This window comes from Phocoena sinus, chromosome 16, assembly GCF_008692025.1.
Source record: "Phocoena sinus isolate mPhoSin1 chromosome 16, mPhoSin1.pri, whole genome shotgun sequence".
Taxonomy (NCBI): Eukaryota; Metazoa; Chordata; class Mammalia; order Artiodactyla; family Phocoenidae; genus Phocoena; species Phocoena sinus.
Genome location: NC_045778.1, coordinates 47,702,228 through 47,729,778, shown reverse-complemented (window position 1 = coordinate 47,729,778; position 27,551 = coordinate 47,702,228). Strand labels below are relative to the sequence as shown.

The window sequence follows — 27,551 nt, the reverse complement described above, 5'->3', positions numbered from 1 at the left end:
TTCCTGAATTTTCATCATTGATTCAGGAATATCTATGTCAACTTAACTCATAGGAGATGGCTGCAAATAGTCTCAGAAGTTGCATTTTGGTCAGGCAGCTAGAACTTAGTGGGAAGAGGATGATTTAAAACACCTTCAAGTTTTTCTGGATTGTATCAATTTGTAATTAGATTGGAGTCGATTCGATTCAAAATTGTAGTTGGAATTGGTTTTGCTTCTGTTACTCTAATAGTTTCAGCACTTTAATTAAAATTGTTTAGAGATTTATTTGCTTTATTAGAAAAGTTTTGTACCCCTATGGTTTTAACAGTCAATTACACTTTCAAGCAATACTTTCTGCTAACATGTCATTTTGAGTCTCTAAAAGAAAAACAAAACCAAATGGATAGACAGTACATATGTTGGCAATACATAAGCAACTGGAATCCAGTCTATGCTAGAAAATCAGATTATTCTTGAGCAAAAGAAATAGGAAGGTAAGGTTTCCAAGTATGGCATAGTTGATGTTGAACATCTTACCAAAAATTTTCTGCAGTGCATCCTTTGGCAAAGGAAATCCAGATCATTGTCATTGGGAAATTTTTATAGTGAATGAGTTATTTATCCATGTAAGGGCCCTCTACTGTTTTGTTCACTCTTATCTCGTATAAATTGCCTTTAATCTTTGTCTCTGATCTCCACTCCTACATTTTCAACCTCCGTTTTATGCAAAAGAGTCATTGTAACATAGCATTGTATATGAGCTTTTCATATGGTATTTTGTAATAAATCTCATTCTGTCCCCTGCTTTTCTTACTCTGTACTATGCTTGTGAATGGGACGGGCTACAGTGCCCAGTTAAAACACCTGCATGCTTTGGCATATCATGAAGTGAAATCACTTAGGATTTTGCAAGACCCAAATATCTCTTCTTTAAATTTTATAGGGGCTTTTTTATAAACAACTTTCCTTTTTGATGATAGTCATTCTGGCAGGTGTGCAGTGATAGCTCACTGTAGTTTTGATTTTCACTTCTCTGATGATGAACTATGCCTGTTGGCCATCTGTATGTCTTGTTTGGAAGAATGTCTGTTTAGGTCTTCTGCCCATTTTTTTTTTTTAAATCAGTTTTTTTTTTGGATGTTGAGTTGTATAAGTTGTTTACATATTCTGGATATGAACCAGTCATATCACTTGCAAATATTTTCTCCCATTCAAGCCTATGATGACTGTCTCTCCTTTGCCCACATCTATCCCACTTCTTCTTTCCTAGCTTAAAGTGCAGCCAGTCAGGAAATCTCTAGATCTTTAGCCTTCCAGGTGGAGTCAGACATCAGGCTGCTGTTTCCCAAAGTGCAGGGTATATACATTACCATCTCCAAGTTGCTGTGTTGAAGTTCTTTCCTTGGTCCTGAACTGAGGGACAGGTACTTACATCTTTTAAAATGTGTTTTAAGGCTATTAAATTTTTTAAGAGTGTAGCATAGTATAAGAATCGACCACAGATTTACAAAGCAGAACAGATAGACTAAAAGCAATTATAAAATAGAAAAACATAATGTATAACACATTGTAAGATACGTAATAAAAATAATATACATTCAGTGGAGAATAAAAGGTACATGTATGTTAAAGGCTAAAATGGCAAAACAAATTGGATAGGTCTTGGGATCTTAGAGGAAAATCATCACACTTAGAAAGAATCATTATAAAACATTCTCAAATTTTGAGATGATAGAAAACCTATCCAAAATTGACACTGAGGGGGAGAAAAAATACTTTTCCCTCTAACCTTGTAGGTTCTTGGCTGAGAGACCCCTGTAATAAAAGACAGATTAACAAGAGAAAAAACAAACAAGTTTCATAACATGTATACCTCCTGTATACAACATAGGAGAGACCCTGGAAAACTAAGTAACTCCAAAAAATGGCCCAAGCCACGACCTTAAATACCACCTCAAGCTAAGGACAAAACAAGATCTTGGAAGGGGGGAGGAATTATGAGAGGTGAACAGCAAAACACAGTAACAAGGGGTAGGTAGTTATGCACAGTTAGGTTGTTGTCTTCTCCATACCTAAGAGTGTCTAGAGATTTAGAGTCATTCTTCTCTTTCTAGTACTACAGAGAGGGAGACTGCCTTACCAATGGAGATTTCCCTTATAAATGTAAATGTCTCGTACAAAATGGTAATTTCTACTCAGTTTTTAGAGCCTTTCCTATGCGTACTGTTTCTTAAAAATAATCAGCCTAAAATAATCATTATGCCAAAGAGTCATATCTTGGGGTAACAAATTTTGCTCCCCTTTGACACCGTTAGTCAAAAATCAGAATCTGGATTTGGGCCCAGCTCTAAAGCATATGTTCTAATATTCTGCCTTGCAATAAAGAACAAAATATATGGATTAAACAGCGGGGAAAAAAATCTTCTCATGAGCCTATGTTTATGTCTTCTGTATAAACTAACCAAGACTTTAAGATCAGTAAGCATTTTAAGATATTTTAATATCTTGGTCAAAATACTTTTATTAAGAGCTCAAATGTTTGGCTGTGCTATTTGGCTCAATCACTTCAGACTGACAGCACAGTTATCCCCAAAAGTGCTCAGTAATCAGCCTAAATGCATTTCCCTAATTGTGGAATGCACTGAGTTCAATTTTAACATACAGGAAGAACTATACCTTGTATCATTTGCAACTTGGGCTCAGGAAATACTTTTGAATGAGGACATTTGCCTTAATAACTTGAGAACACATAAGAATGACTTTGTACTGGAAACTTGCAGCAATTGCGGAACAAGTGGCAGGTATTTTTAACCACCTTCCTATATCCCTGATGATCAGGGCTCCTCTGGAAAGATTTGTCTTTCTGATTCCACCATGCTGTTTATTCAATGAATATAATAAAGATTCCAGAAAGAGCTTTTAGTTGTTAATAAGAATAGTTGGCTCATAGGTGATGTAAATGAAATCAAATTCTGACATGGGTAAAGGAGTAACCAAACAAGTCCAGGAAGAAAACCTCCTCATTACATCCTAATTATTCCTGAAAGCATATCTCGATATTTTGATGAGAAGGTGGAAGTTCAGGGAACGACAACAACTTCTTAAATATTGTTACAAAAAAATTGAGTAAATTTGAAGATCTAATTGGGTTTATTCAATGATTTATGAATCAGCATCATTTCCCTAGAAAATAGAAAGGATCTCCAAAGAGCTACAGAATGGGAAATGCTTTTAAGGGCAGAAAGGGGATGGAACAAGAAAGTCTTAAAAATGAAAGAATTATTTCCCCAGGCAAGGCCACTTTCCTTTGGGGGAAGGCAGGGGTCGATCAGGTGGATTACCTCATTAATGCTGGCCATGTAATTCCAGATGGTCTGGTTAAATTTCACATTCCTGGGAAAGCTTGAAACTGCAATTAAGTCTTGGTTTGCTGACATGAGACTTGGCACAAGTGACTTCATTTTGAGCCTTTTTTTAAAACACTTCCCCACTTTTGATCAGATTCTCAAACTAATTGAGAGATGTGATCAAAATTTAAGATACCAGTGGCACTTGCAGCTACTGATCTGGAGTTCTCCCAGTTTTTGATGATCCTCAGTGTGGTATTCACAGGTCATGACTTTTTTTGTTGAATCTCTGTTGTAGTCCCAGGTCACAGTCTCAGGTTGACTCTTGTTTTAGTTGATCATTCTCTTCATTCCATTTTTGATGTTCCTGTCTTAAGGAGACCATGTGCTTGAGCTTAGTGGCTGTGACATGCATTTAAAGCCTTTGAAAGAGTACATTGCACCGGTAGAACTGTGGGGCCTTTAGGGACTTTCCACCCCCTCACTTGTTCCCGTAAACCAATTCTTCTCCCTATCGTGCGCCACTCCTTCTCCCTATCGAAACCAATTCTTCTCCCTATCGTGAGCCACTCCTTCTCCCTATCGAAACCAATTCTTGGAGTTTTTCAGTTGACGGGGACTTTCCAGACAGCGGGTAATTTTCCAGTTGCCCGTAACAGGTATACGCCCTAACCGCCACAATGAACAAACAACTATAACGGCCAGAAGGTGGGACAAAAGTTCCTAAGCCAATGAATTCAAAAGTCACCACATTTACCCAATCATTGTGAGAATATACCCGCCCTATGAGTAAATAAACCTATAAAAAGTATGTGATTCCGCTTTTAGGGGTTCCCCATCGGCCTCCTGCGTGAGGTTCAGGGAACCCCGGTGCATCGGCTCCTAATAAACCTCTTGCGTGTTGCAGCGGCTCTCGACTCTTGGCGGTTCTTGGGCGAGTTGGAATCCCTCGTAGACCGTTTGGGTCTAACATTTGGGGGCTCGTCCGGGATCCCCACTCGCCCCCGGGTCACAAGAACATCGGGAGTCGGAGGTATCAGGTAGGCTCGAGCCCAATTGTCTGTTTGTTTGTCGTTTGTTTGTTGCTAGCCGCCATTAGGAAAAAGCCGTGCGAACCGGCTTGCTGTGGAATCTGTATTGGACTCCTGGCTAGGCAGACGTGCCGAAAGCTGGTGTCCACGGGCCCCGGGGGACGCCCTGGTGGTCCATCTGGAAGGAGAAACAAATTTTGTCTCCCCTTCATCTGGTTCTGGCAGGTTATATAAGCTGCCATCTGAATTTGAGTTGGTTTCGGGTTTAAGTTCGCGGCGGCTGGTTCTGGCAGGTTATATAAGCTGCCATCTGAATTTGAGTTGGTTTCGGGTTTAAGTTCGCGGCGGCAATATCAATGTGTGTCTTTTGAAATTTTATTGTTTTTCTGTACTATTATCTTTCTTTTGACGGACGACAATGGGACAAACTATGACGACTCCTCTTTCTCTTACCCTAAGCCACTGGACCGAAGTTAGGGCTAGGGCCCACAACCTTTCGGTAGAAGTAAGGAAAGGAAAATGGCAAACGCTGTGTACCTCTGAGTGGCCTACATTTCAGACAGGGTGGCCACCCGAAGGATCTTTTTTGTTAGATAAGGTTGGGCTAGTCAAGTCTAGGGTCTTTAACACAGGACCCCACGGACACCCAGACCAGATACCATATATCCTGGTCTGGGAAGATCTAGTTCTCTCCCCGCCTCCGTGGGTCCGGCCCTTTGTTTCCTCAACAGGCACGTCTGCATGCGCTCCAGCACAATCGGAGATATTGGCCCTGAAGAAAACCCCAGACACGGAAAAGTCATCTGCTGCCCCGGACCCGCCAAAGGCGATATATCCTGACCTGCAGTCTGATTTACTTCTTCTAGATTCCCCACCTCCTTATCCTCCGGCCCTAAATCCCATGTCACCCCTAGGACCCCCAGCTTCACAACCCTCCGCACCAGTAGGGCCACCTGTTATGGCGGAAAGGGGGGGTCCCTCGGCGGGCACCAGAAGCCGGAGGGCTGTTTCCCCGGATTCTACTGCTTTACCCCTTAGAGAATATGGCCCCCCCGATAACCACGGGAATAGGCCCCTTCAATACTGGCCCTTTTCCTCTGCAGATCTTTATAATTGGAAGATGCATAACCCTACTTTCTCTGAAAACCCACAGGCTCTTACTGCTCTAATAGAGTCTCTTGTCTTCTCCCACCAACCCACCTGGGATGATTGTCAACAGCTCCTCCAGACTCTCCTCACAACTGAGGAGAGGCAACGGGTTCTCCTGGAGGCTAAAAAGAATGTGTTAGCCGCCAATGGACAACCTACCCAGTTGCCTAACGAGATTGATGCCGGGTTTCCACTCGTCAGGCCGAATTGGGACTTTAATACCCCGGAAGGTAAGGAGCACCTGAAAATGTATCGCCAGGCTCTGGTGGCGGGTCTCCATGGAGCGGCCAGGCGCCCCACGAATTTGGCTAAGGTAAGAGAGGTAACTCAGGGGCCCCAGGAATCGCCAACCGTGTTCCTAGAACGCTTAATGGAGGCTTTTAGATGATTCACTCCTTATGATCCAACTTCTGAGGAACATAAGGCCACCATAGCAATGGCCTTTATTGACCAGGCGGCCCCTGATATTAGAAAGAAGTTACAAAGGCTGGATGGCCTACAAGGTTTCTCCCTTCAGGACTTAGTAAAAGAGGCAGATTAAGGTATATAATAAGAGGGAGACAGAAGAAGAAAGAGAAGAAAGAAAGCAGAAGGAACAAGAGGCTCGTGAGGTAAGATGAGATAAGAGGCAAGAAAGACATTTGAGTAAGATACTGGCCACTGTAGTCAGAGGAGGAAACAGTAGAGACAGAAATAGACAGGAAGGGCGAACAACGGATAGAAGGCGGCCATTAGACAAGGACCAATGTGCCTACTGTAAAGAAAAAGGTCATTGGGCAAGAGAATGCCCTAAAAAAAGGAACGGGGGAAGGATCACTAAGCCTTTTCATCTGTACGTGGCCGAGAATAAAGGTATTGCAAAGGGAGTACTAACTCAGAAACTGGGCCCCTGGAATCGCCCGGTTGCGTACCTATCAAAGAAATTGGATCCTGTGGCAGCAGGATGGCCCGCCTGTTTAAAAATAATCGCCGCGGTGGCCGCTTTGGTCAAAGATGCTGACAAACTGACTTTGGGGCAGAACCTAACGATAACAGCCCCCCATGCATTAGAAAGTGTAATTCGCCAGCCACCCGACAGATGGCTAACAAATGCCAGGATGACTCATTACCAAGCCCTGCTGTTAAACTCAGATCGTATTAAGTTTACCTCAGCCACAGGACTCAACCCGGCCACCTTGCTACCCGACCCTGACCTGGAAAGCACTACCGTCATCCATGATTGTCAGGAAGTACTGGCTGCAGCACACGGTAGCAGACCAGACTTGATGGATCAGCCCCTCCCCAACGCCGACGTTACCTGGTTTACTGACGGAAGCAGTTTCCTAGAGGAAGGTAAGCATCGGGCGGGAGCAGCCGTGGTAGACGGGAAAGAGGTCATCTGGGCAGCCACATTACCGCAAGGGACATCGGCCCAACGGGCTGAACTAATCGCCATGACTAGAGCATTGGAACTAGCAGAAAACAAAAAGGTAAACATCTATACGGACAGTAGATACGCATTTGCTACCGCCCAGGTCCATGGGGCCATTTACCAACAAAGAGGGTTGCTCACCTCGGCGGGCAAAGAAATTAAAAACAAAGAAGAAATAGTGGCACTGCTAGCTGCCCTCATGCTCCCCACTAAAGTCAGCATCATACATTGCCCCGGACACCAGAAGGACAATACCCCGGTGACAAGAGGCAACAACATGGCAGATAGGGTGGCACGAGAAGTGGCTCTACGGGAAATCATACTAGAACTATCAGATGAGAGTCCTGGGAAACCAAATGATAGGGGAACAATTACCCCAGCCATAACTAAAGGAACATTATCTCCTCAACAAGCAAAATCCATGCTACAACAGATTCACAGATGGACACACTTGGGAACCAAAAAGATGGTGTCCCTACTACACAAGACAGGTTATGATACCCCTGGACTAACTAAATTAGCTGAGCAGATTGCACGAGAGTGCATTCCATGCCAACAGGTAAACTCCCATAAAGGAAAACTTGAGGTCGGAAAAAGGCTCAGAGGAGACCGCCCAGGAGCCTATTGGGAGGTCGACTTCACTGAAATACGCCCTGGAAGGTACGGTAACAGGTATCTTCTAGTTTTTATAGATACCTTCTCAGGATGGGTAGAAGCTTTCCCGACGAAGAAGGAGACAGCTACTGTGGTGGCCAAAAAGATCTTAAAAGAAATTTTCCCCCGGTTCGGGGCACCAAAGGTAATAGGATCAGATAATGGTCCCGCCTTCGTCGCCCAGGTAAGTCAGGGTGTGGCCAAATACCTGGGGACTGATTGGAAATTACATTGTGCCTATAGACCCCAGAGTTCAGGACAGGTAGAGAGAATGAATAGAACTCTAAAAGAGACCCTAACTAAATTGTCCATAGAGACTGGCGGTACAGATTGGACGGTGCTCCTTCCCTTAGCCCTGTTCCGGGCTAGAAATACCCCCTCCCGCTATTATCTTACTCCATTTGAAATACTATACGGGGCCCCACCTCCTCTTTTTACGCTAAGGGAAAAATTAAGTCCTGACTGCCAGAATAACACTGACTTATATGCTAGGCTGTTGGGACTCCAGTTGGTCCAAAAGGAGGTGTGGTCCCAGCTGGCAGAGGCTTACCGACCAGGAACACCAGCAGAGGCTCATCCCTTCCAAGTCGGAGGTTCCGTGTACGTCCGTCGGCACCGAACCCAGACTCTAGAGCCTCGGTGGAAAGGACCATACATCGTCCTGCTCACCACCCCCACGGCTATAAAGGTAGACGGCATCGCTGCGTGGATCCACGCTTCACACGTGAAGGCCGCACCAGCATCTGCAACATCGGAATGGCGAGCCCAAAAGACCAGCAACCTGCTCAAGCTCAAGCTTCTGCGATCATCAGACTTATAACTTTAACTTTGTTACCCCTACTGACTGTGAGTAATTTTAGTCCTCACCTGCCCCAGCATTTAACCTGGCAGGTAATTTCCCAGACTGGAGATGTAATATGGTCTGTTAGCAATATCGCTCCCCCATGGACCTGGTGGCCAAACCTTTTTCCTGATGTTTGTAAACTGGCCATAGGGGCACCCGGTTGGGATTTAGAAGACTATTATGATCAACATAATGTTCCAAAAATTTTATCAACTAGAGCTGATTCCTCCGGAAAGGGTTGCAAAAACGGGATTCGGAGGACTGGGCTCAGAGCTCCTGCTTTCTACATATGCCCCGGGTTCCATCGCCACAGGTCCCTTAATTATAAATGTGGAGGAACTGAAAACTTTTATTGCAAAAGCTGGGGATATGAAACCACAGGAGACACCTATTGGAAGCCCACCTCTGGCTGGGACTTTATTAAGGTGACAGCCAATTATACACACCCAACCAACCCCTTAACTTATAGGCCTGAATGTACTAAATGGTGCCATCCCCTTAAGATTTCTTTTAGTGAACCAGGAAAAAAAGATAAAAAACTGGATAAATGGCCATTCATGGGGAATCAGGTTTTATAAAGAAGGATACGATGATGGATTACTAATGACCATCAAACTAAAAATTGAAACCCCTACTCCAGTTCCTATAGGCCCCAACCCTGAGATAGGGCACTCTTTGCTACCTTTGGCCCCTCCCACAGCGTTACCAGAGATAAGAAACCAAACTTTTGAGCCAAAAGGAATGACAATCAAGCCCAAGACCCCCGGGACCGAATGCTCTCATTGGTCCAGGCGGCTTTTGAGGTTTTAAATGCCACAAACCCGGAGGCTACCAAATCATGTTGGCTTTGCTATGCTGCTCCTCCCCCTTATTATGATGCTATAGGATATAATTCTAATTATAATAATGTTAACACTCCAGATCATTGTCGATGGAAACAAGAAGGAAATAGTAAATTGACCCTGGCCTCAGTATTAGGAAACGGTACATGTGTAGGAACGCCCCCCTCGTCCCACCGACATCTTTGTGCCAATTTAAGCCTCCCACAGGGCTCAGGGTATCTCCTCCCTCCTCCGGATGGATGGTGGGCATGTAACACAGGATTGACCCCCTGCATTTCTTTAGAGGTCCTTAAAGCTTCAACCGATTTTTGTGTGTTAGTTCAGCTGGTCCCCAGACTCATTTATCATTCAGATTCATCCTTTCTAGATGAATATGAGGGCAGAGGAAGGTTTAAGAGGAAACCCATAACACTCACCCTGGCTGTACTCCTAGGACTAGAAATGGCAGCCGGGGTAAGAACAGGTGCAACAGCCCTCATTCAACAACCCCACTATTATGATGCCTTAAGACAAGCTGTAGATGTTGACCTCCGGGCGTTAGAAAGTTCCATAACTCAGTTAAAAGAATCCCTCACCTCGCTTTCAGAGGTGGTAATGCAAAACAGGAGGGGATTAGATCTGCTGTTCCTTAAGGAGGGCGGACTATGTGCTGCACTAAAAGAAGAATGCTGTTTTTATATTGATCATTCTGGGGCTATTACCAAAACTATGGACAAACTTAGGGAGCGCCTGGACAAAAGACAACAGGAAAGGGAAAATCAAAAAGGATGGTTTCAATCATGGTTTGATAAATCTCCCTGGCTTACTACTTTAGTTTCCACCTTGTTAGGGCCCCTCATTATTTTATTGTTGCTTTTAACTTTTGGACCATGCATTCTGAATCGCCTGATAGCCTTTATTAGAGAACGCATTAGTACGGTACAAGTTTTAATGCTAAGGCAACAATACCAAAACTCGCAAAAAGAAACTGAAATTCCATGATTGAAATTAGTTACAAAAAAAAAAGGGGGGGAATGTGGGGCCTTTAGGGACTTTCCACCCCCTCACTTGTTCCCGTAAACCAATTCTTCTCCCTATCGTGCGCCACTCCTTCTCCCTATCGAAACCAATTCTTCTCCCTATCGTGAGCCACTCCTTCTCCCTATCGAAACCAATTCTTGGAGTTTTTCAGTTGACGGGGACTTTCCAGACAGCGGGTAATTTTCCAGTTGCCCGTAACAGGTATACGCCCTAACCGCCACAATGAACAAACAACTGTAACGGCCAGAAGGTGGGACAAAAGTTCCTAAGCCAATGAATTCAAAAGTCACCACATTTACCCAATCATTGTGAGAATATACCCGCCCTATGAGTAAATAAACCTATAAAAAGTATGTGATTCCGCTTTTAGGGGTTCCCCATCGGCCTCCTGCGTGAGGTTCAGGGAACCCCGATGCATCGGCTCCTAATAAACCTCTTGCGTGTTGCAGCGGCTCTCGACTCTTGGCGGTTCTTGGGCGAGTTGGAATCCCTCGTAGACCGTTTGGGTCTAACAGAACTACCATGATTATTATAAACAGAATAATTCCTGATGTCTGGAGTGCACTTGGAGGCTATGTTTGCAAAGACCCAAACCAATCAAAGTCAGATAAGTCAAAGAAAGAACCCACCGAGGGAGTAGTCTTTTTAAGCTAACTGGTTTGCTCAGTGATCTTATGTAACTGAATCTCAACATCCCCAGAAGTGTCAATCCAGGTACAGCAGGCGATATTGATCACAGCACAGACAACTCTTTGCTCAGCTAAAAGATAATTCAGGGCTAGGGTATTACAAGAACAACTTTGGCCAGTGAGTCTAAGGATTTTCGATGAGCAGCTATTGTTTTAACTATCACCAATACTTTCAAGAGTTAAGGAAGGTTTCCTGATTATAGCATATTTGCAGGCATACCTCAGAGATATTGTGGGTTCAGTTTCAGATCACTTGCAATAAAGTGAATATCACAATACACCAAGTCACATGATTTTATTTGCTTTCCCAGTGCATATAAAAGTTATGTTTACTCTATACTGTAGCCTATTAAGTGTGCAATAGCATTATGTCTAAAAAAAATGGACATACCTAAATTTAAAAATCTTTTATTGCTAAAAAGTGCTAACCATCACCTGAGCCTTCAGTGAGTTGTAATATTTTTGCAATAGTGACATAGTTTCATTTTAGGTTATGGGAAAAGGCCAAAAATTTAAATGAAATTCTTTTAAATATCTTGTCAGTTTTTAGCTGGGACAAATAATAAATATTTCTGCAGTATTGAGCAACTTTTTTTTTTGAATTTTATTTATTTTTTATACAGCAGGTTCTTATTAGTTATCTATTTTATACATATTAGTGTATATATGTCAATCCCAATCTCCCAACTCATCAACCCCGCCTCCCCCAGCCCCTTCCACTTTCCCCCCCTTGGTGTCCATACGTTTGTTTCTCTACATCTGTGTCTCTATTTCTGCCCTGCAAACCAGTAGTATTGAACAACACCTTGAGCTCAAGTGATATCCCCAGTAAGGGTGCAAAAGATATTTTATTTTCCTCTTTCTACCTGGTACTACAGACAGAGATCTGGGACAGCTGACTCTAGTAAGAATTCTCACCCTTTGTGAGCTTCTGCTAGTTTTCCCAGGATACCATCTGTAGCTTAGGTACCCACCAAAATTTGGAAAGGTTTTTTTTTTTTTTTTTTTTGCGGTATGCAGGCCTCTCACTGTTGTGGCCTCTCTCGTTGCGGAGCACAGGCTCCAGACGCGCAGGCTCAGTGGCCATGGCTCACGGGCCCAGCCGCTCCGCGGCATGTGGGATCTTCCCAGACCGGGGCACGAACCCATGTCCCCTGCATCGGCAGGCGAACTCTGAACCACTGTGCCACCAGGGAAGCCCTGGAAAGGTTTTTTAAATTAATTTTAATTTTAGTTTTCTTTTGACTATTTCAGGAAATAACTAGCAGTTTACTAGAAAATCCTTCAGAGTCCTGTTGACCCTTGGAGGACCATACAGTGGCTGTCCTTTAAGGTTAGATATGAGGGTGCCTTTAAGGGTAGATATGACTGTCACTAATTAGGCGACCTTTTATTTACAATATTGTGGTCTCTTTATAATGGAAAGACAATTTAGACAGAGAATTACTGGAATGAGTACTCAAATGAAAGAGGAGAGAGGAGAGCAGTAGGAGTGACGTCAGTCTCGTTTTTTGTTTTGGGTACTTCTTGTGTCTTTAATTTTCATTAGCCTTTGCGACAATTTTTTTAATGAAGCAATTTCAATTATGAAGAATCCCATTCAGTTTGTTACTTTGGGAATCTTATTTTCAAGTGTGCTTTTAAAATGATCTTATTTAATTGGAATGTTCCTCATAACGGCCATGGTAATTTCCCTGAGGGCTGCCGGTAGTTTGGTAGGACCCTTAGCTGCAAATAAGGAGAACCCATATGTCTGTCCAGCCACATCTTGGGGCCCCCAACCTGATGGTTACCAAGCTAAGTTCTGAGGAAACAAAACAAAGATCTTGTCTAAAATCTAGATGCTCTGAGTAAGATTTTGTCACTTTCATAGACATTTATACCTTCCAGGACCATAGTTCTTAGACATAAAATAAGCAGGTGTGCTGGAAGGTGGCATGCTTAACTCTTGAGAATTTAAGGGTCCCATCTTTTATTATTTATTTATTTATCTATTTTAGTGAAGTTTTGGGGGCTCTCAGAGCCAAACTGATACTTAAAATGTATGCACTACTGGGTTGGGAATTGTGTGATGTTTTACAGTGTAACCTGTTGCACAAAATTTTTCTTGAGGTTGGTGGGTTACCTAGTGTCAATCTAGCCCACTCTGGGATCAATATATCCTAACACAGGAGTCTTTAGATTAGGTGGTAAGTGCTCTAACAGCTTCTAAATACTCAATCCATGCTCACCAATTTTTGTGGCTTTTTGGCTTTTAAGATTCCCATTGGCAGTAGCCTTTAACTATACAAAAGAAAGAAAATAAACATGTGCATCTTAATGTATCAGGTAACCAAGAGATGTTGCTACATCCTGGCCAAGAGAAGGCCCTGGGTTTACCACCACCAGCTCCCACCATGGAAACTTGGACTGGGGAAAGGATGGATTGGGGACTGCGAACTGGGGGCTCTACATTAATGGGGAACTGTGAACTGCCACTAACAGTTTCCAAGTGGATCTTAGGACAGAATTAAGGGCTAAGAGTTTTCATTAATTAAATTACAACTGTGATCTGGAATAAAGGTTAAGGGCTTGGGCTCCAATCAGAACCATCTGTCAGCTCAAGCTGACCTGCCCTGTGTTGGAAAGTCAATTAGATCAGAAGCTCCATGCAAAGAGAGTGGACCTCAGAAACGAAAGGAACTTACATATGGCCCTTGGAAATGGGGAGAAGACAAAGAACTCAAAAGGGTTCATGGTGCCATATCTGTGTTTAACAAAATCTGTTAAAAAACAATATTCAACTAAGTAAGTTTGAAGATTCAATTGGCTTTATTCAACAATTCATGAATTGAACAGCATCCCATCTAGGAAATAGAAAGGAGCTCCAAAGAGCGGCAGAAAAGGAAAGGTTTTTACAGGCAGAAAGGGATTGGGGCAAGGAAGTCATAAACAAAAGAAAGGATTATTTCAGGCAAGATGATCTTCCTTTGGGAGACGGCAGGTGTTTATCGGATGGATTACCTCATTAGTGCTGGCCATGTAATTCCAGACTGACTGGTTAAACGTCTTATTCCTGGGTGAGGCTGTAACTGCAATTAGGTCTTCGTTGCAGACATGGGGCTTAACACAACTGACTCCATTTTGAGCCTGTTGCTTCTTTTTAAAAAATGTACAGGCATACCCTTGTTTTATTGAACTTGGCTTTATTGTGCTTTTCAGATATGGTGTTTTTTACAAATTGCAGGTTTGTGGCAATCCTGCATTGTCAGATGATGGTTAACATTTTTTTTGCAATAATGTATTTTAAAATTAAGGAATGTACATTGTCTTTTTGGATATAATGTTACTGCACACATAATGGACTACAGTATAGTGTAAACATAACTTTTTTATGCCCTGGGAAACAAACAAACAAAATGTGTGATTCACTCTATTGTGGTATTCACTTTATTGTAGTGGTCTGGAACCAAATCCACAATATCTCTGAGGTATGCTTGTATAAGGATATTATTAATATTACAGGTCTGTCATATCATGAGGGAAAAGACTTTTTTAAAAGAAACTCAGAAATCAACTTGATTCTGATTTAGGAATTAAGCCTCTGTTGGTTAAATCAAAAGCTGGAAATTGTGAGAGGCTTCTTATGTTGGATTCAATCAGGAGAGATGGAGTCAAAAAACTAAGGGTTCAATAGTCCAGCTCTAGCATGAGGTTGAGGATGAGCCTAATAGTATTGATGTTATATGGTAGGAAAATGTGTTTAAGAGGGGCTGGGGAGTGGAATTTTATTAGGAATATAGCACTTGCATAGATTGAACTTAATGTGGCGATTTTTGGAAAAAAATAAAAGGGAACATTAAAAAGTAAAATGGGATTATAAATTGGTTATACCTTACTGTCTTAGAGGAAAAGGATTGCACTTGGTAAAAAAAAAGAATTAATATAAAGTATTCTCAAGGATGGATTATATTATTGGGATTGGAGAATACCATCAGTAAATATATGGCAAGAAAGAAATAAGAAAACAGGAAGGAAGAACTGGGATAAACAGAGTCTTGAGATACTTATAAACCAAATACAGTGTACGGGAGTATTTATGTCCTGATTTGGACAAACTAATTATAAAAAACACATTTATGAGACAATCATGGAGAGGTGAACATTGCCTGAATATTTGATAATATTAAGGAATTTTTGATTTGCTTGGTGCTTAGGTGTGATATTGATATTGTGGTTATGTTTATAAATTGTCTTATGTCTTAAAGTTATATAATAAGATATTTCTAGATGAAATGATATGATGTCTGGAAGTGTGCTTTTAAACAATCTGTTGGGCTTCCCTGGTGGCGCAGTGGTTGAGAGTCCGCCTGCCGATGCAGGGGACACGGGTTCGTGCCCTGGTCCGGGAGGATCCCACATGCCGCGGGGCAGCTGGGCCCATGATCCATGGCTGCTGAGCCTGTGCGTCCGGAGGCTGTGCTCCACAACGGGAGAGGCCACAACAGTGAGAGGCCCGCATACCGCAAACAAAACAAAACAAAACAATCTGTTGCTGGGTGTGGTGGGATATAAATGAAACAAAATTGGCTATATACTAATAATGATTTATGCTGGACTATAGATATTTGGGGGTTAAAGTATTTTCTCAATTGTTACATTTGAAAACTTCAAAACTAAAATTAAAAAAAATAACGAATAAGAGATGAAGTAAATCAAACTCAGAGAATTGTAAGTTTTATATTAAGTTTAGGAATAAGTGCTGTAATGATTGTTTGCTATGATATGTGATTTGCTATTATACATGTAAATATGTTTTTTATATGTTTGCTATTTATATGTGATTTTAAGAGAATCTGGCACATTAAAGAAATGGACAGATTAGGCACATGGAGAAAAATTTGTTCAATTCTTTGTTGCACAAAATTAGTAAAGGCATTAATTACAGATGCACATAATGATAAGCTTCAATAATTAAAACAAAAGCTCCTATGTTTCTGCCTGTGCCATGCAGAAGAGAAGATATAAAAAGAAGCAAACTGGGTTCCCTGAATTTATAGACTTTATAAACATAGAAGAAGTGATTAAAAACACATCAAACATACCTACTGTGCAAAACAAAATGGTAAGAACCATAACAGAGGTAAAAATGTACCTTGTAGCATGGTATCATGTGAAAGATTTATTTGTATTAGGACTTGATTTGGGGTGTAGAATTTGGTGGTGTGGAATATTGAACAAACGGGTTTTCGAGTCAGGCAGAACTGAATTAAAATTACCTTTCCACTATTTGCTGCGAGATTTTGCACACAAAATTTATCTTCAGCATCCTTACTTTTTAAGATTGGTATAATAATATTGTCACTTTTGTAGTATTTTTGTGGGAATTGTGATGCCATTATCAAGTATTAATACTTAGCAAAGTGCTTATTTTCCCTACCTTAAGTTTGTGAACTTCTCTAAAACTCAATTCCTATTTTTTTTTTTTTTTTTTTTTTTTTTTTTTTTTTTTTTTTTTTGCGGTATGCGGGCCTCTCACTGTTGTGGCCTCTCCCATCGCGGAGCACAGGCTCCGGACGCGCAGGCTCAGTGGCCATGGCGCATGGGCCCAGCAGCTCCGCGGCATGTGGGATCTTCCCGGACCGGGACACGAACCAGTGTCCCCTGCATCGGCAGGCGGACTCTCAACCACTGCGCCACCAGGGAAGCCCTCAATTCCTATTTTTTAAGATAAATTTTCCACAATTTTTACACAGAGTCTTAACATACTACATAAAATGAGCGTAACCACTATTGATAAAATGTATATGCCCTGGATTAAGAGGAAAAACAGAAGCAAATTTCCAAATCTTCCCTCTAGTGTCGAATTTGGGTAATTGCATAGTTCCTACACATTTCTTTTGAAAATAGATTGTGAATATGAGAATACTATTTTAAATAACAGTAAGTGTTTTTCTCTTAAGATTATTAGCTGCATGTTCCCTTCTGGCCACTTAAGGAATTTATTTCATAAAATAGTTAAATTTTAGAGCTGTAAAACAAAAAACACTGCCAGATCTGCAGGAATTCTCATGTAACCATTAAGCATATTTTTATATTAATGGCATAGGTTTCCGGATCTGTGTTCAATCTGAAATATCTAAATATGATTGAGGCAGGAGATAGATGGGCCCCAAGCTAGGCATTTAGAACCGGCCTCCCGTTTACATTTCATGGGGCAGGAAAAAGTGGGCTTCAGGTTGGACAGCTACAACTAGTCTCCTGTTTGCATTTCCTGAAACAGGAGATAGGTGGGATCCAGGTTAGACATTTAAAATCAGCCTCCTGTTTACTCACCGAAATGGAAGTAACAACAGAAGCAGGTTAAATAGCCAGACTTTGTGTCCTGTGTACCTCTTAAGATAATAGTCATGGCAGGAACAGAGAGGGGTTAACCCTTGTTTGAGTAAAGGACCAACAGGTCACATATTTCCCATCTTTGGGGCCAGAGAGACACTGCACCTGTGCATAAAGGCTCCTTGGGGGTCAAAAAGGAGGGGGCACCACCCCATAATATGTGATGCCAAGGCCCCCCACAAGCCTCTGGGCTGGAATCCATCTTGGAAAAAAGTTGTGCACGCATGTTGGGGAGGCTAGGGCGGGTCAGGTGGAAAAAGAAACCAGATAATTGGCCAAAGGTAAACAAAGACCCAGAAGAACTGACCTATATAAGTGACTTAACCGCCTCTTCACTGCGCTACTCCTTATTAGGACGGACGCCCACACCCTTTCTCTCCGGGTGTGCATCTTTGCCTTGCTTCTGTCTTAACTAAACAAGCTGTTTCTCTGTGTGCTCTCCCACTTGTTGTTGTGCTATGTCTCTAATAATTAATTTTGCACCTGTTTCTACAGATTTTGCCTCCTTGAGAAATGCATTTTTCACTGGGGGCAAGGGCCAGAGGGTCTGGTGGCTAGGATTCCTTGTTTTCATCCAGGCTACCCAGGTTCAATTCCTGGGCCGGGAAATAAGATCTGCTGCCTTTCCGAGATCATTATTATCTTATTTAAAACTCAATTTTGACTTCAAAATGTTTTTATAGGTGAAGAAACGAAGAATAGGTTATAGTAGATGGAAAATGATCATCACTCTTGAAAGAATTTGAAGAGGTTCAGAAGAAGCCTTCCCAAATATGCCACTTTGTTATGCAGACTATTTTGAGCTGAAGGCAGCCACACCCAGCAGACTCAATAACAAGGTAAAACAATTTAGATAGGGGGTCTAACTCAGAAAGAGAGCTATTACCAAGAGATAACTTTTTTATCTGAATGATCTATCTGTGTGGCAGGACAAACATCAAATTACCAAACATCTGCCCTCCTCGCTGCCCTGTGAGTCACCTCCACCCATTGAAAGCCCCAAGCCCCTATCCTGTTCCTTAGCCCAAGATAGCATATAAGCCTCAATTGTCTGCCTTGTCCTTGGGTTTCATTGTCTTTGTGGCGTCCCCATATGTACATAATTAAATCTGGTTTTCTCCTGTTTATATGTCTTATGTCAGTTTGATTATTAGACCAGTCAAAGTACATAGAAGGGTAGAGGAAATTTTTTTATCTCCTGCAGTTCTGGGCTTCAATCAGTGCACCTTGTAGTTATAGACTGGAATGTCATTATATCAGCTTTAGGCATGAAATTACCATTAAGATTATTAAGATAATGTCACAAGCAAAAATTTTTCTCTTTTATTTCAACTGTTTCTTTGTTTCATATCTGGATAAACTGAAGTTGATAATGAAACTGAGCAGGACCCCGTGGGACTCCTGGGCATGGAAGCCTTTCTGTACACCATTTCTTGTTTGCTAGAAATAGGCTTTAGCCTCCATGACCTTCCCTGAGTTCCAAAGGGCAAGTTCAAGCAGTTGTTAATCAGGGAAGGGAGGGGATGCAGAGACAAGGGAGGGGCAGTCAAGAAACAATAGTGCAGCCTTGGGACAGGATCCTCGTCCTGCCTCAAGGGATACATATAACAATATCTTTGAGCTCTTCTGCAGAACTAAAACCCTGAACAAATGGAAGATGTTAACTACTTGAAGCATTCTTCATTCCAGAGAGAAGGTCACAGTTTGATAACCTTGAGAATCACAGAAGCTCATCAGGAGACCACCTGAGTCCAGATTAAAGGAGTGCAAGCCCCACACGCACACTGATCCTTATCAGCAACCCTGCCCTTGAACCATTGCTATAAAACTCCTCACCAAATCCTCCCCCCACATTGGGACACACAGTTTTGAGGGCACAAGCTCACTCTGTCCCCCTTTTGTAACCAAGCAGGACCCTATGGGGCCTTCCCGGGACAGGCCTTCCCCATATCCTCTGTTAGCTCCTCTCTGAAGTACCTAGATAATAGTATTTGATGCACAATTCCTGAGTTGTTTTGCAGATGTGAACTGTGTCCCTCCCCCCCCAAAAAATGTAAGATGTTAACTACTTGATGACCATGAGCATATAGCCCCAGGCCCCCTGGAACCTAAGGATTGATAATGTTAACCCCTGTGACACCACCCTGTTATCTCACCATCAGCCAATCAGAGAATTGTGTCCAAGCTGATCCCATACCCTGCCACCCCCTTCCTTCACCTAAAAGTGCTTTGCCGAACCCCTTCGGGGAGTGTGGGGCTTTTAGGGCATGAACCACCCATTTCCTTGCATGGCCTTGCAATAAACCTTTCTCTGCTCCAAATTCCTACGTTTCAGTTTGTTTGGCTTCACTGTACATTGAGCACACGAACTTGCGTTAACACTTTGCCTGGCAAAGCAATAAAGTTATTCTTTCTACTTCACCCAAAACTCTGTCTCAGAGATTCAATTTGGCACCGGTGCACAGAAGCCGAGTTTTCAGCATCAATAACAGCTAAGGTTCGTCTGAAATAGAAGTATAAAAGCCACAAAGCTGAACCACATTATAAGATATGAGAAGTGTCTCTAATAAGAAATGTGTTACTTACCAGAGTCAATGACATAAAGATTACAATAGGTATAAGTATTTAGAAATGTGAGATTCTGATTATAAAGCCTAGCCAAAGGAAAGCAAATCAACAACACCATAACACAAGGTGTCTTCTTAATAGATTTAGAACAATGATTCTCAAAGTAAGTATTTATTTATTTATTTATTTTTTGCGGTACGCAGGCCTCTCACTGTTGTGGCCTCTCCCATTGCGGAGCACAGGCTCCAGACGCGCAGGCTCAGCGGCCATGGCTCACGGGCCCAGCCGCTCCACGACATGTGGGATCTATCCGGAACGGGGCACGAACCCGTGTCCCCTGCATCAGCAGGAGGACTCTCAACCACTGCGCCACCAGGGAAGCCCAATGAGAGCTTTTAAGATATACTCTCTTGGCAACTTTCAAATATACAGTACGGTATTATTATCTATAGTCACCATGCTGTACATTACATCTCCAGGTCGTACTTATTTTATAACTGGAAGTTCATACTTTTTGACCACCTTTACCCATTTTGCCCACGCCTCTGGCAACCACCAATCTGTTTTCCGTACCTATGAGGTTTTTAAATTTTTTTTTTTTTTAGATTCCACATGTAAATGAGATCATACAATATTTATCTGTCTGTGTCTAACTTATTTCATGTAGCATAATATCCTCAAGGTCCATCCATGTTGTCACAAGTGGCATGACCCAGTTTCATAAGTAAATCTTAACAATTATTGCTCAGAGTTACCTTTATCCACAGAGGAACATGGATGCAATGCTTTAAATCAGTGCTTCTCAAATTCTAAAGGCCCTGTGAATCACTAGGGGATCTTAATAAAATGAAGACTCTGATCCAGTATATCTGGAGGAAGAGCCTGGATTCTACATTCCCAGACGATGCTGAGGCTGCTGGTCCTGGACCATGCTTTGAATAGGTGGGCTTTAGATAATAATTCTTACAAAGTAAAAACTTAGATTTCAACTCAAGCTGAAGGAAGTAAATGTGACTGAATTGAACTGTGATCGATAGTTTCTACACAAATAGTTACTCAAAATGTCCTGAGTCATTTATTTTGGCTTTGTATGGCCTCCCAGTATAGTCATTCCATAGGTAATCATTTCATTTAAGGAGCTGTATTTGTTAAATACTTGCCTGGTTTTACTAAACATACGTTCAAATTCTGAGAAAATCTATCAGTAGCCCCATTTCCTATTTCTACAAAATCTCCATTCACACAAAGATTTTAAAGAGATTCATAAAGCAGGCCAAGGGGACAAGAGAATCACCACTAACTTTCCCACAGTTCACAGAGAATTTTGTTAGTTTTTAAAGACGATATTCTCAAGAATTCTATTACGAATATTTTCTTTATCCTTATGTAATAGCCAATTCACCAAAGAAAAATATTTTATTATATGCAATTTTTCATAGTATTTTAATACTTTACTATATTCCTTTATATGTTGAAGAAAAGGGAAAATTGTGGAGAATATCTATAAGAATAAATCTACTTTTCTTTACTCATATTCCACTATTCAAAGTGTTTTCCAGAACCTAGCTTCTGGCTCTTAAATTAGTGTCACTCCCTCAGTCAGTTGAAACCATCCTGAGTTTGGCTTGGTTGAAGGGAGAATGGAATTGGGAGTGGGTGTTTCATGCCCCACTTGGCCCTTCAAGACGGAGTCTCTGATTACTGTTATTAGAGCCCAGTATAAAGATAGAGTCTGTGTCTGGGGGGTTTGAGGTTGTGATGGTTGGGGGGAAAAGTCTTTACAACAAATGTTTGATCTGATTGTGTTCAGAAAACCTCTTTAAAGACATCAGAGATGTAAAAACAAGGAGGCTGGGCCATCTTTTTCACACAAAAGACACTGTGGTGAAAAGATATAAATCCCTTGTAGATATTGAGTCATTGAAGCAGACGAAAATTAATAGGGTTGTTACTTGGTTGGAAAATTGGATGTGGGGTGAAGTAGAAGGGGAAAGAATTACCAAAAAAACACAGAGCAATTCTCTCATTCAAAATTAGCCTGTGACAATCTGAGAGTTTATCCTGAGCTGACATTATCCATTAATTACTGTCAATAACTCCCTCAGTCTGGGTGGAGAGATGAAAAGTTATTGTCTCAATTTATATTAACTTCAGGTACGATGGACTCCAAAGCCTGGCTTCTTTGTACTACAAGTGGGAGGAATGCTCAGTATATCTACCTGCATACAAGGCTCTTGTCTGCTGAAAAATATTTCCAGCCTTGAACTGCAAGCATACCATCCTTCTTTTATGTCTGGGAATATGGTGAGAAAACTTCTCTGGCCATCAACAAAGGATAGGAAATTGTTTAAGAAGACCAGAGATTACAGCTCTATCCCATGAACAGTTAGAGTTATTGGTTTAGGGAATTCCCTGGCGGTCCTGTAGTTAAGACTCTGCACTGTCACTGCCAGGAGCCTGGGTTTGATCCCTGGTCGGGGAACTAAGATCTAGTAAGCCTCGCAGAGCAGCCAAAAAAAAAAAAAAGGAGTTATTGGTTTATTATAACAGTTAGTTGCACTTTGGAAAGGAGAAGACAGCATGCCGGGGGTCTGGGATACAGGGCAGATCTGTCTAATGCAGCGAGGGGTGATAAGATCTAGAAGGTTCTCACTGCAGTGGTGTGGTACTTTGAGGGCAGCTTGAATGAGCACAGACACTGGAGCGTGAAGGCTCAGTGGAGGAATTAGAGACCAGTGTGATGTTCCACATGACAAAAAGACTCAAAGGATAGAGTCATCTAGTTTATAATTTCCTTAAGGCTAGGTCTAGGCAACAACATTCCTTTGGAAAATACCTGCAGTTATCGTAATTTCATCTTTAACTTTTTATATCTTTGTCTTTCAAAATGCAAATAACCTCAACTTAAGATGCTTACCTGGTTATAATGCAGTAGGTTCTGAGTTGGGGTTCCCCAGTCAAAACCTTGGAATTTCCCAGACTTAACAGCCTAATGTAGAGAAATTAAAGACACAAGGAAATTAAAAAGTCACTTGGCTATGTAAATAATAAAATGCCAACTTTTCCAAGTAGTTTACTTTTAATTTAAATACTATTTAAAATTTTTTTCTCATTCCAAAAATAGACTATTAATCCTCCACAACAATTTATTCAAGTTTAAATGCAGCTTTGCTTGAAATAATTTCGAGTCATAATCATCATTTATTTCTTGTTACCCAAAGCACCTGTTTTTTGTAGGATTTTCATTCACGTGGATTGATAGATATTTTCATGTGGTAGTCACGTGCCAGAAAAATTCCCTTTTAGAAGCATTTGACAGAATATTTTAAGACTGTGCTTTAGGTAAATTGTTAATGGTTTAGGCCCACAAAAAAAGTTTTAGCAGCTTGAAGTGATACCTGACTCCAGTGGAGGGCGTTTTGAACTGAAGTTCCTGCTGGATTATGTGCTAGATACACATCTAAGCGACTCTAGAAAGCAAACACACAAGCACACACATGCGCACTTAGATGTATGTTCGTTTCTCACAAACATCTAAGAATTAACTTTTTCTGATCTAGATCAAGTTTTATGGGCAGCATTATTATTTTTTTTAACATCTTTATGGAATATAATTGCTTTACAATAGTGTGTTAGTTTCTGCTTCACAACAAAGTGAATCAGCTATGCATATACGTATGTCCCCATATCTCCTCCCTCTTGCGTGTCCCTCCCACCCCTCCAGGCGGTCACAAAGCACTGAGCTGATCTCCCTGTGCTATGTGGCTGCTTCCCACTAGCTATCTGTTTTACATTTTGTAGTGTATATAAGTCCATGGCACTCTCTCACTTCATCCCAGTTTACCCTTCCCCCTCCCTATGTCCTCAAGTCCATTCTCTACATCCATGTCTTTATTCCTGTCCTGCCCCTAGGTTCTTCAGAACCTTTTTTGTTTGTTTGTTTTAGATTCCATATATATGTGTTAGCATAAGGTATTTGTTTTTCTCTTTCTGACTTACTTCACTCTGTATGACAGACTCTAGGTGCTGGGGTTTTTTTTGGTTTTTGTTTTTCTCCAGTGGTGTACTGGACCCTCCCTTCCAGATGGCTGGACTTTTACAAAGTCTTTTTCATCTGTGGGTATCTGCCCAAGACAGCATTCCCAGGTTTTCCCAACCTTGGCTTAGAGAGACTGTGGAAGGTTTGCTGGCTTCTGCTAGTTCTGCAGTCCATATGGAGGTATGTCTGTCTATTACCAGATGAACAGTGGATGGGACTTCTCCTGGGTCCCTTGTGCTGGATTTCACAACTCCCAAAGGAGTATTTTGTTTGTGGGTGGGTGCCAATTGTTAGCTGTTAAAAAGGAGGACAAAAAGGAGGCATATCTTTCACCACCTTGATCCTGACATTACCTCAGTATTTTACGAAGTCAATTTTCCTCAGATTTTTCCATATGTTGAATATTGTCACAGTAAACATTTCAGCAGACTTTTTGGTAGAAGTTGACAAGCTAATACTAAAATTTATATGAATGACAAAGAACCTAGACTATTCAAAAATTTTAAGAAAGAAGAATAAGTTGGAGGACTTTTCCCTGACTTCAAGATTTAATCAAGTTACTATAAAGTTACTGTAATCAAGAAAGTGTGGTAGGGCTTCCCTGGTGGCGCAGTGGTTGAGAGTCTGCCTGCCAATGCAGGGGACACGGGTTCGTGCCCTGGTCCAGGAAGATCCCACATGCCGCGGAGCAGCTGGGCCCGTGAGCCATGGCCGCTGAGCCTGTGCATCCAGAGCCTGTGCTCCGCAACGGGAGAGGCCACAACAGTGAGAGGCCCGCGTACCGCAAAAAAAAACCCAGAAATGAAACTCTGCCATTTGAAGCAATCTGGATGAACCTAGAGCAGGGGCCCCCAACCCCCAGGCTGTGGACTGGTACTGGTCCAGGGCCTGTTAGGAACTGGGCCACACAGCAGGAGGTGAGTGGCGAGTGAGTGAAGCTACATCTGCCACTCCCTATTGCTCCTCATTGCTCACATTACCACCTGAACCATTCCCTCCCTCACCCACCGCCCCATCTGTGGGAAAATTGTCTTCCATGAAACCTAGAGCATATTAGGCTTAGTGAAATAAGTCAGACACAGAAAGACAAATACTCTCTGTTATCAGTTACATGTGGAATCTAAAAAATAAACAAATGAGTATAATAAAACAGAAACAGTATCACAAATATAGGGAAAAACTAGTGGTTACCAGTGGGGAGAGGAAAGGGGAAGTGGCAAGATAGGGGTAGTGGATTAAGGGATACAAATTACTGTGTACAAAATATAAAAGCAACAAGAATATACAGCACAGGGAAAAATAGCCATTATTTTGAAATAATTTTAAATGGGATATAATCTATAAAAATATTGAATCACTATGTTGTACATCTGAAACTAATATTGTTAATCAATAAAAAATTATCGAAAGATTTTTTATAATAAGGTGTGAACCTTTCATCTTTCATATGCTCCAAAAATTTGTTTACTATTTGTATTTTGTCTTGTATATTTTGAACATAATTTGTAAATGATTATGTATTCGATGTTTTTCTCTTCATTTCGATTTTTATGTTCAGTTTTATTTCTTTGCTTAGGAATGTCTTGTTAGGTTACATATGTTCATCTGTATCTTCTAGTTCTATTATCTTTTATTAGATATATGTAATATTAATCTATCACCAACTTGATGCCTGGTAATTGCTTCATGATGTGTACATAAAGTAAAACTTCTAATTTTTAATGTTTCCGTTGTAATTGGCTACCACTGTCAACTTTCTTATAATTCTGATAGCTATTCAAGTTTCTCTGGTTTCCAGGTAATAGTTTATCTGCAATTCAGGGTAACTTAGTTTTTAATTTTTTAATAGTTCAGTCTTATCCTTGCTTTTTATTGTTTCCTTGAGAACCTCCGGGTCAACGTTAGAAAAAACAAAGACTAGTGGTAATGGCATGAATCCTTGTCTTGCTCATCTTCATGTCCCTTTATAGCATTTGGAATGTGTTTTGACATAAAACTTAATATCTACTGAAGAGATGAGTGATCTAAAATTTTCTAGTGAACCAAGTATCTTTAATTTTCAACAATTTGGAATGTAGAATTTTTTGGCCCCCTTTCACAGATGGCGAAATTGAGGTTCAAAAATGTTATATCCCTTACACAAAGCCCGAGGGCTAGTTTAAGAAAATCTCTCCAAAACTCTTTTCCTATTATGTGAATAGTGGCCATTAAGGTCTATTGAAAAAAGCTGGCTCTGGCATCGCTGGTAAGCTCCGTTAGGACTTAGAATACTAAGCTAGCAAAGGTTCCAGCAAGGCACAGTTACCCTAGTAAGTTACCTTGGGCTGGGTCTCCGCGGTAATCAACACCAACCCTGTGGCGAGGCGGGGTCTCACACTCTAACCTACATGATTTACAGGTTTACAAGGGGCGAGGGGCAGGCTGGAATTCACAGCTTATCGGATGGGGCCAGCCTGTCTTGGAAGCCAGCTCCTGGCCCTCAAACCAAGGGGAAAGCCAAGGTTTGCTGGTCTTCAGCGCTTATCATCCCCTCGGCCCCGGTCGCCTCCTCTTCGCCCCCTGCAGGCCAGCCGAGGAACTGCTCAAGGACCGGGTGGGGCCCGGAGCGCGGAGCCGACATCTCTAACCCACTGAGCTTTGGCTGTTCCACCTACTGCAGGCTGGCCACCCCGCCGCGGAGACAGCGGGCCATGGCGCGGGTGCTGATCGTGGGCGCCGGGCTGACGGGAAGCCTGTGCGCAGCGCTGCTGAGGAAGGCGGCGACTCGTCCTTTGCACCTCGCTGTGTGGGACAAGGCCGGGGACTCAGGTGGGTCGTCTCCCGGCCGAAACGGGGGGCGGGGGGGGAAAGAAGCCGGCGGGGACCATGGCTTCTGAGGTGGCGTGGGCCCTCCCGGGGTAAGTCTGTGAAGAAATTCCAGCAGCTCGGCGGGCGTCTGGTCACGTGATCGGAGACTTCCGGCGCCCGTAAAGCCTGAGAGGGCGCGCGGGTGGAAGCGGCGACCCCGGCTGGGCTGGGGGGTGGGGCGGGAGTGCGGAGAGCGCTTCAGAGGGCGGCCTGAGCGGCCTGGGAGGGATCCTGACTGGAGTTTGCAAATCCTGGGCCTGCCGCTGTCGCTAAGAAATGGATTTTTTTCTTGGCCGCTCTGTGCCTTGGAGGCTTATCTCTAGATTATGAGAATCCTCAAGTGCCCATTGACCAAGACTTTACGAAGATTTAGTTGACAGCATCCTGTCCATCTGAAATCTGACTGCAAGAGGGAAAGCATTCGTTGATTCGTTCATTCTGACGTTTCATTCATTATTTTGTTTTCTTTTGTCCGTTCGTTCATTCCTTTTACTCAGATAGGTAAATAGATGCCTCAGTCACAGTGCTGAAGGGTGGCGCATTATTCATGAGTTCGTTTAAAAAAATATCTCACACTCAGTGACCAAATTGTCTCTTAATTACTTCCTGACAATGTTAGATGACAAAATCTTCTGTATAAAAAAACGTTTTCTAGATGTCTGTAATCTGGAGAAAACAGAATATTTAAAAATATATTAATTATTATGAAAGTAAAAAAATTCTTTTAAAAATTTAAAATGTTTCCTAAAACAG

At 42.0% G+C, this 27,551-nt stretch overlaps 1 protein-coding gene and 2 long non-coding RNA genes across 6 annotated transcripts in view; 1 reads left to right on the top strand and 2 right to left on the bottom strand.

Annotated features, from left to right (window-relative positions):
- Positions 1-1,107: 1,107 nt before the first annotated feature.
- LOC116741943 lies at positions 1,108-26,407 on the bottom strand. Its single transcript, XR_004346315.1, has 4 exons — positions 26,270-26,407; positions 23,311-23,382; positions 22,830-22,901; positions 1,108-3,700 (listed from the first exon to the last, which is right to left on the bottom strand). It is a non-coding gene; the product is annotated as an uncharacterized LOC116741943 (long non-coding RNA).
- RNLS (renalase, FAD dependent amine oxidase) overlaps positions 26,307-27,551 on the top strand; it is a 272,676-nt gene continuing 271,431 nt past the window's right edge. For all 4 annotated transcript variants that reach the window (XM_032609123.1, XM_032609122.1, XM_032609121.1 and 1 more), the window contains exon 1: positions 26,307-26,759. In XM_032609123.1, coding sequence (XP_032465014.1) covers positions 26,339-26,759 — 421 coding nt within the window. In that variant the 5' untranslated portion in view covers positions 26,307-26,338. The remainder of the gene's footprint in view (positions 26,760-27,551) is intronic.
- The window catches only part of LOC116741941, a 453,695-nt gene continuing 452,901 nt past the window's right edge, over positions 26,758-27,551 (bottom strand). Inside the window, exon 7 of the long non-coding RNA XR_004346314.1 lies at positions 26,758-27,464. This is a non-coding gene — a long non-coding RNA (uncharacterized LOC116741941). The remainder of the gene's footprint in view (positions 27,465-27,551) is intronic.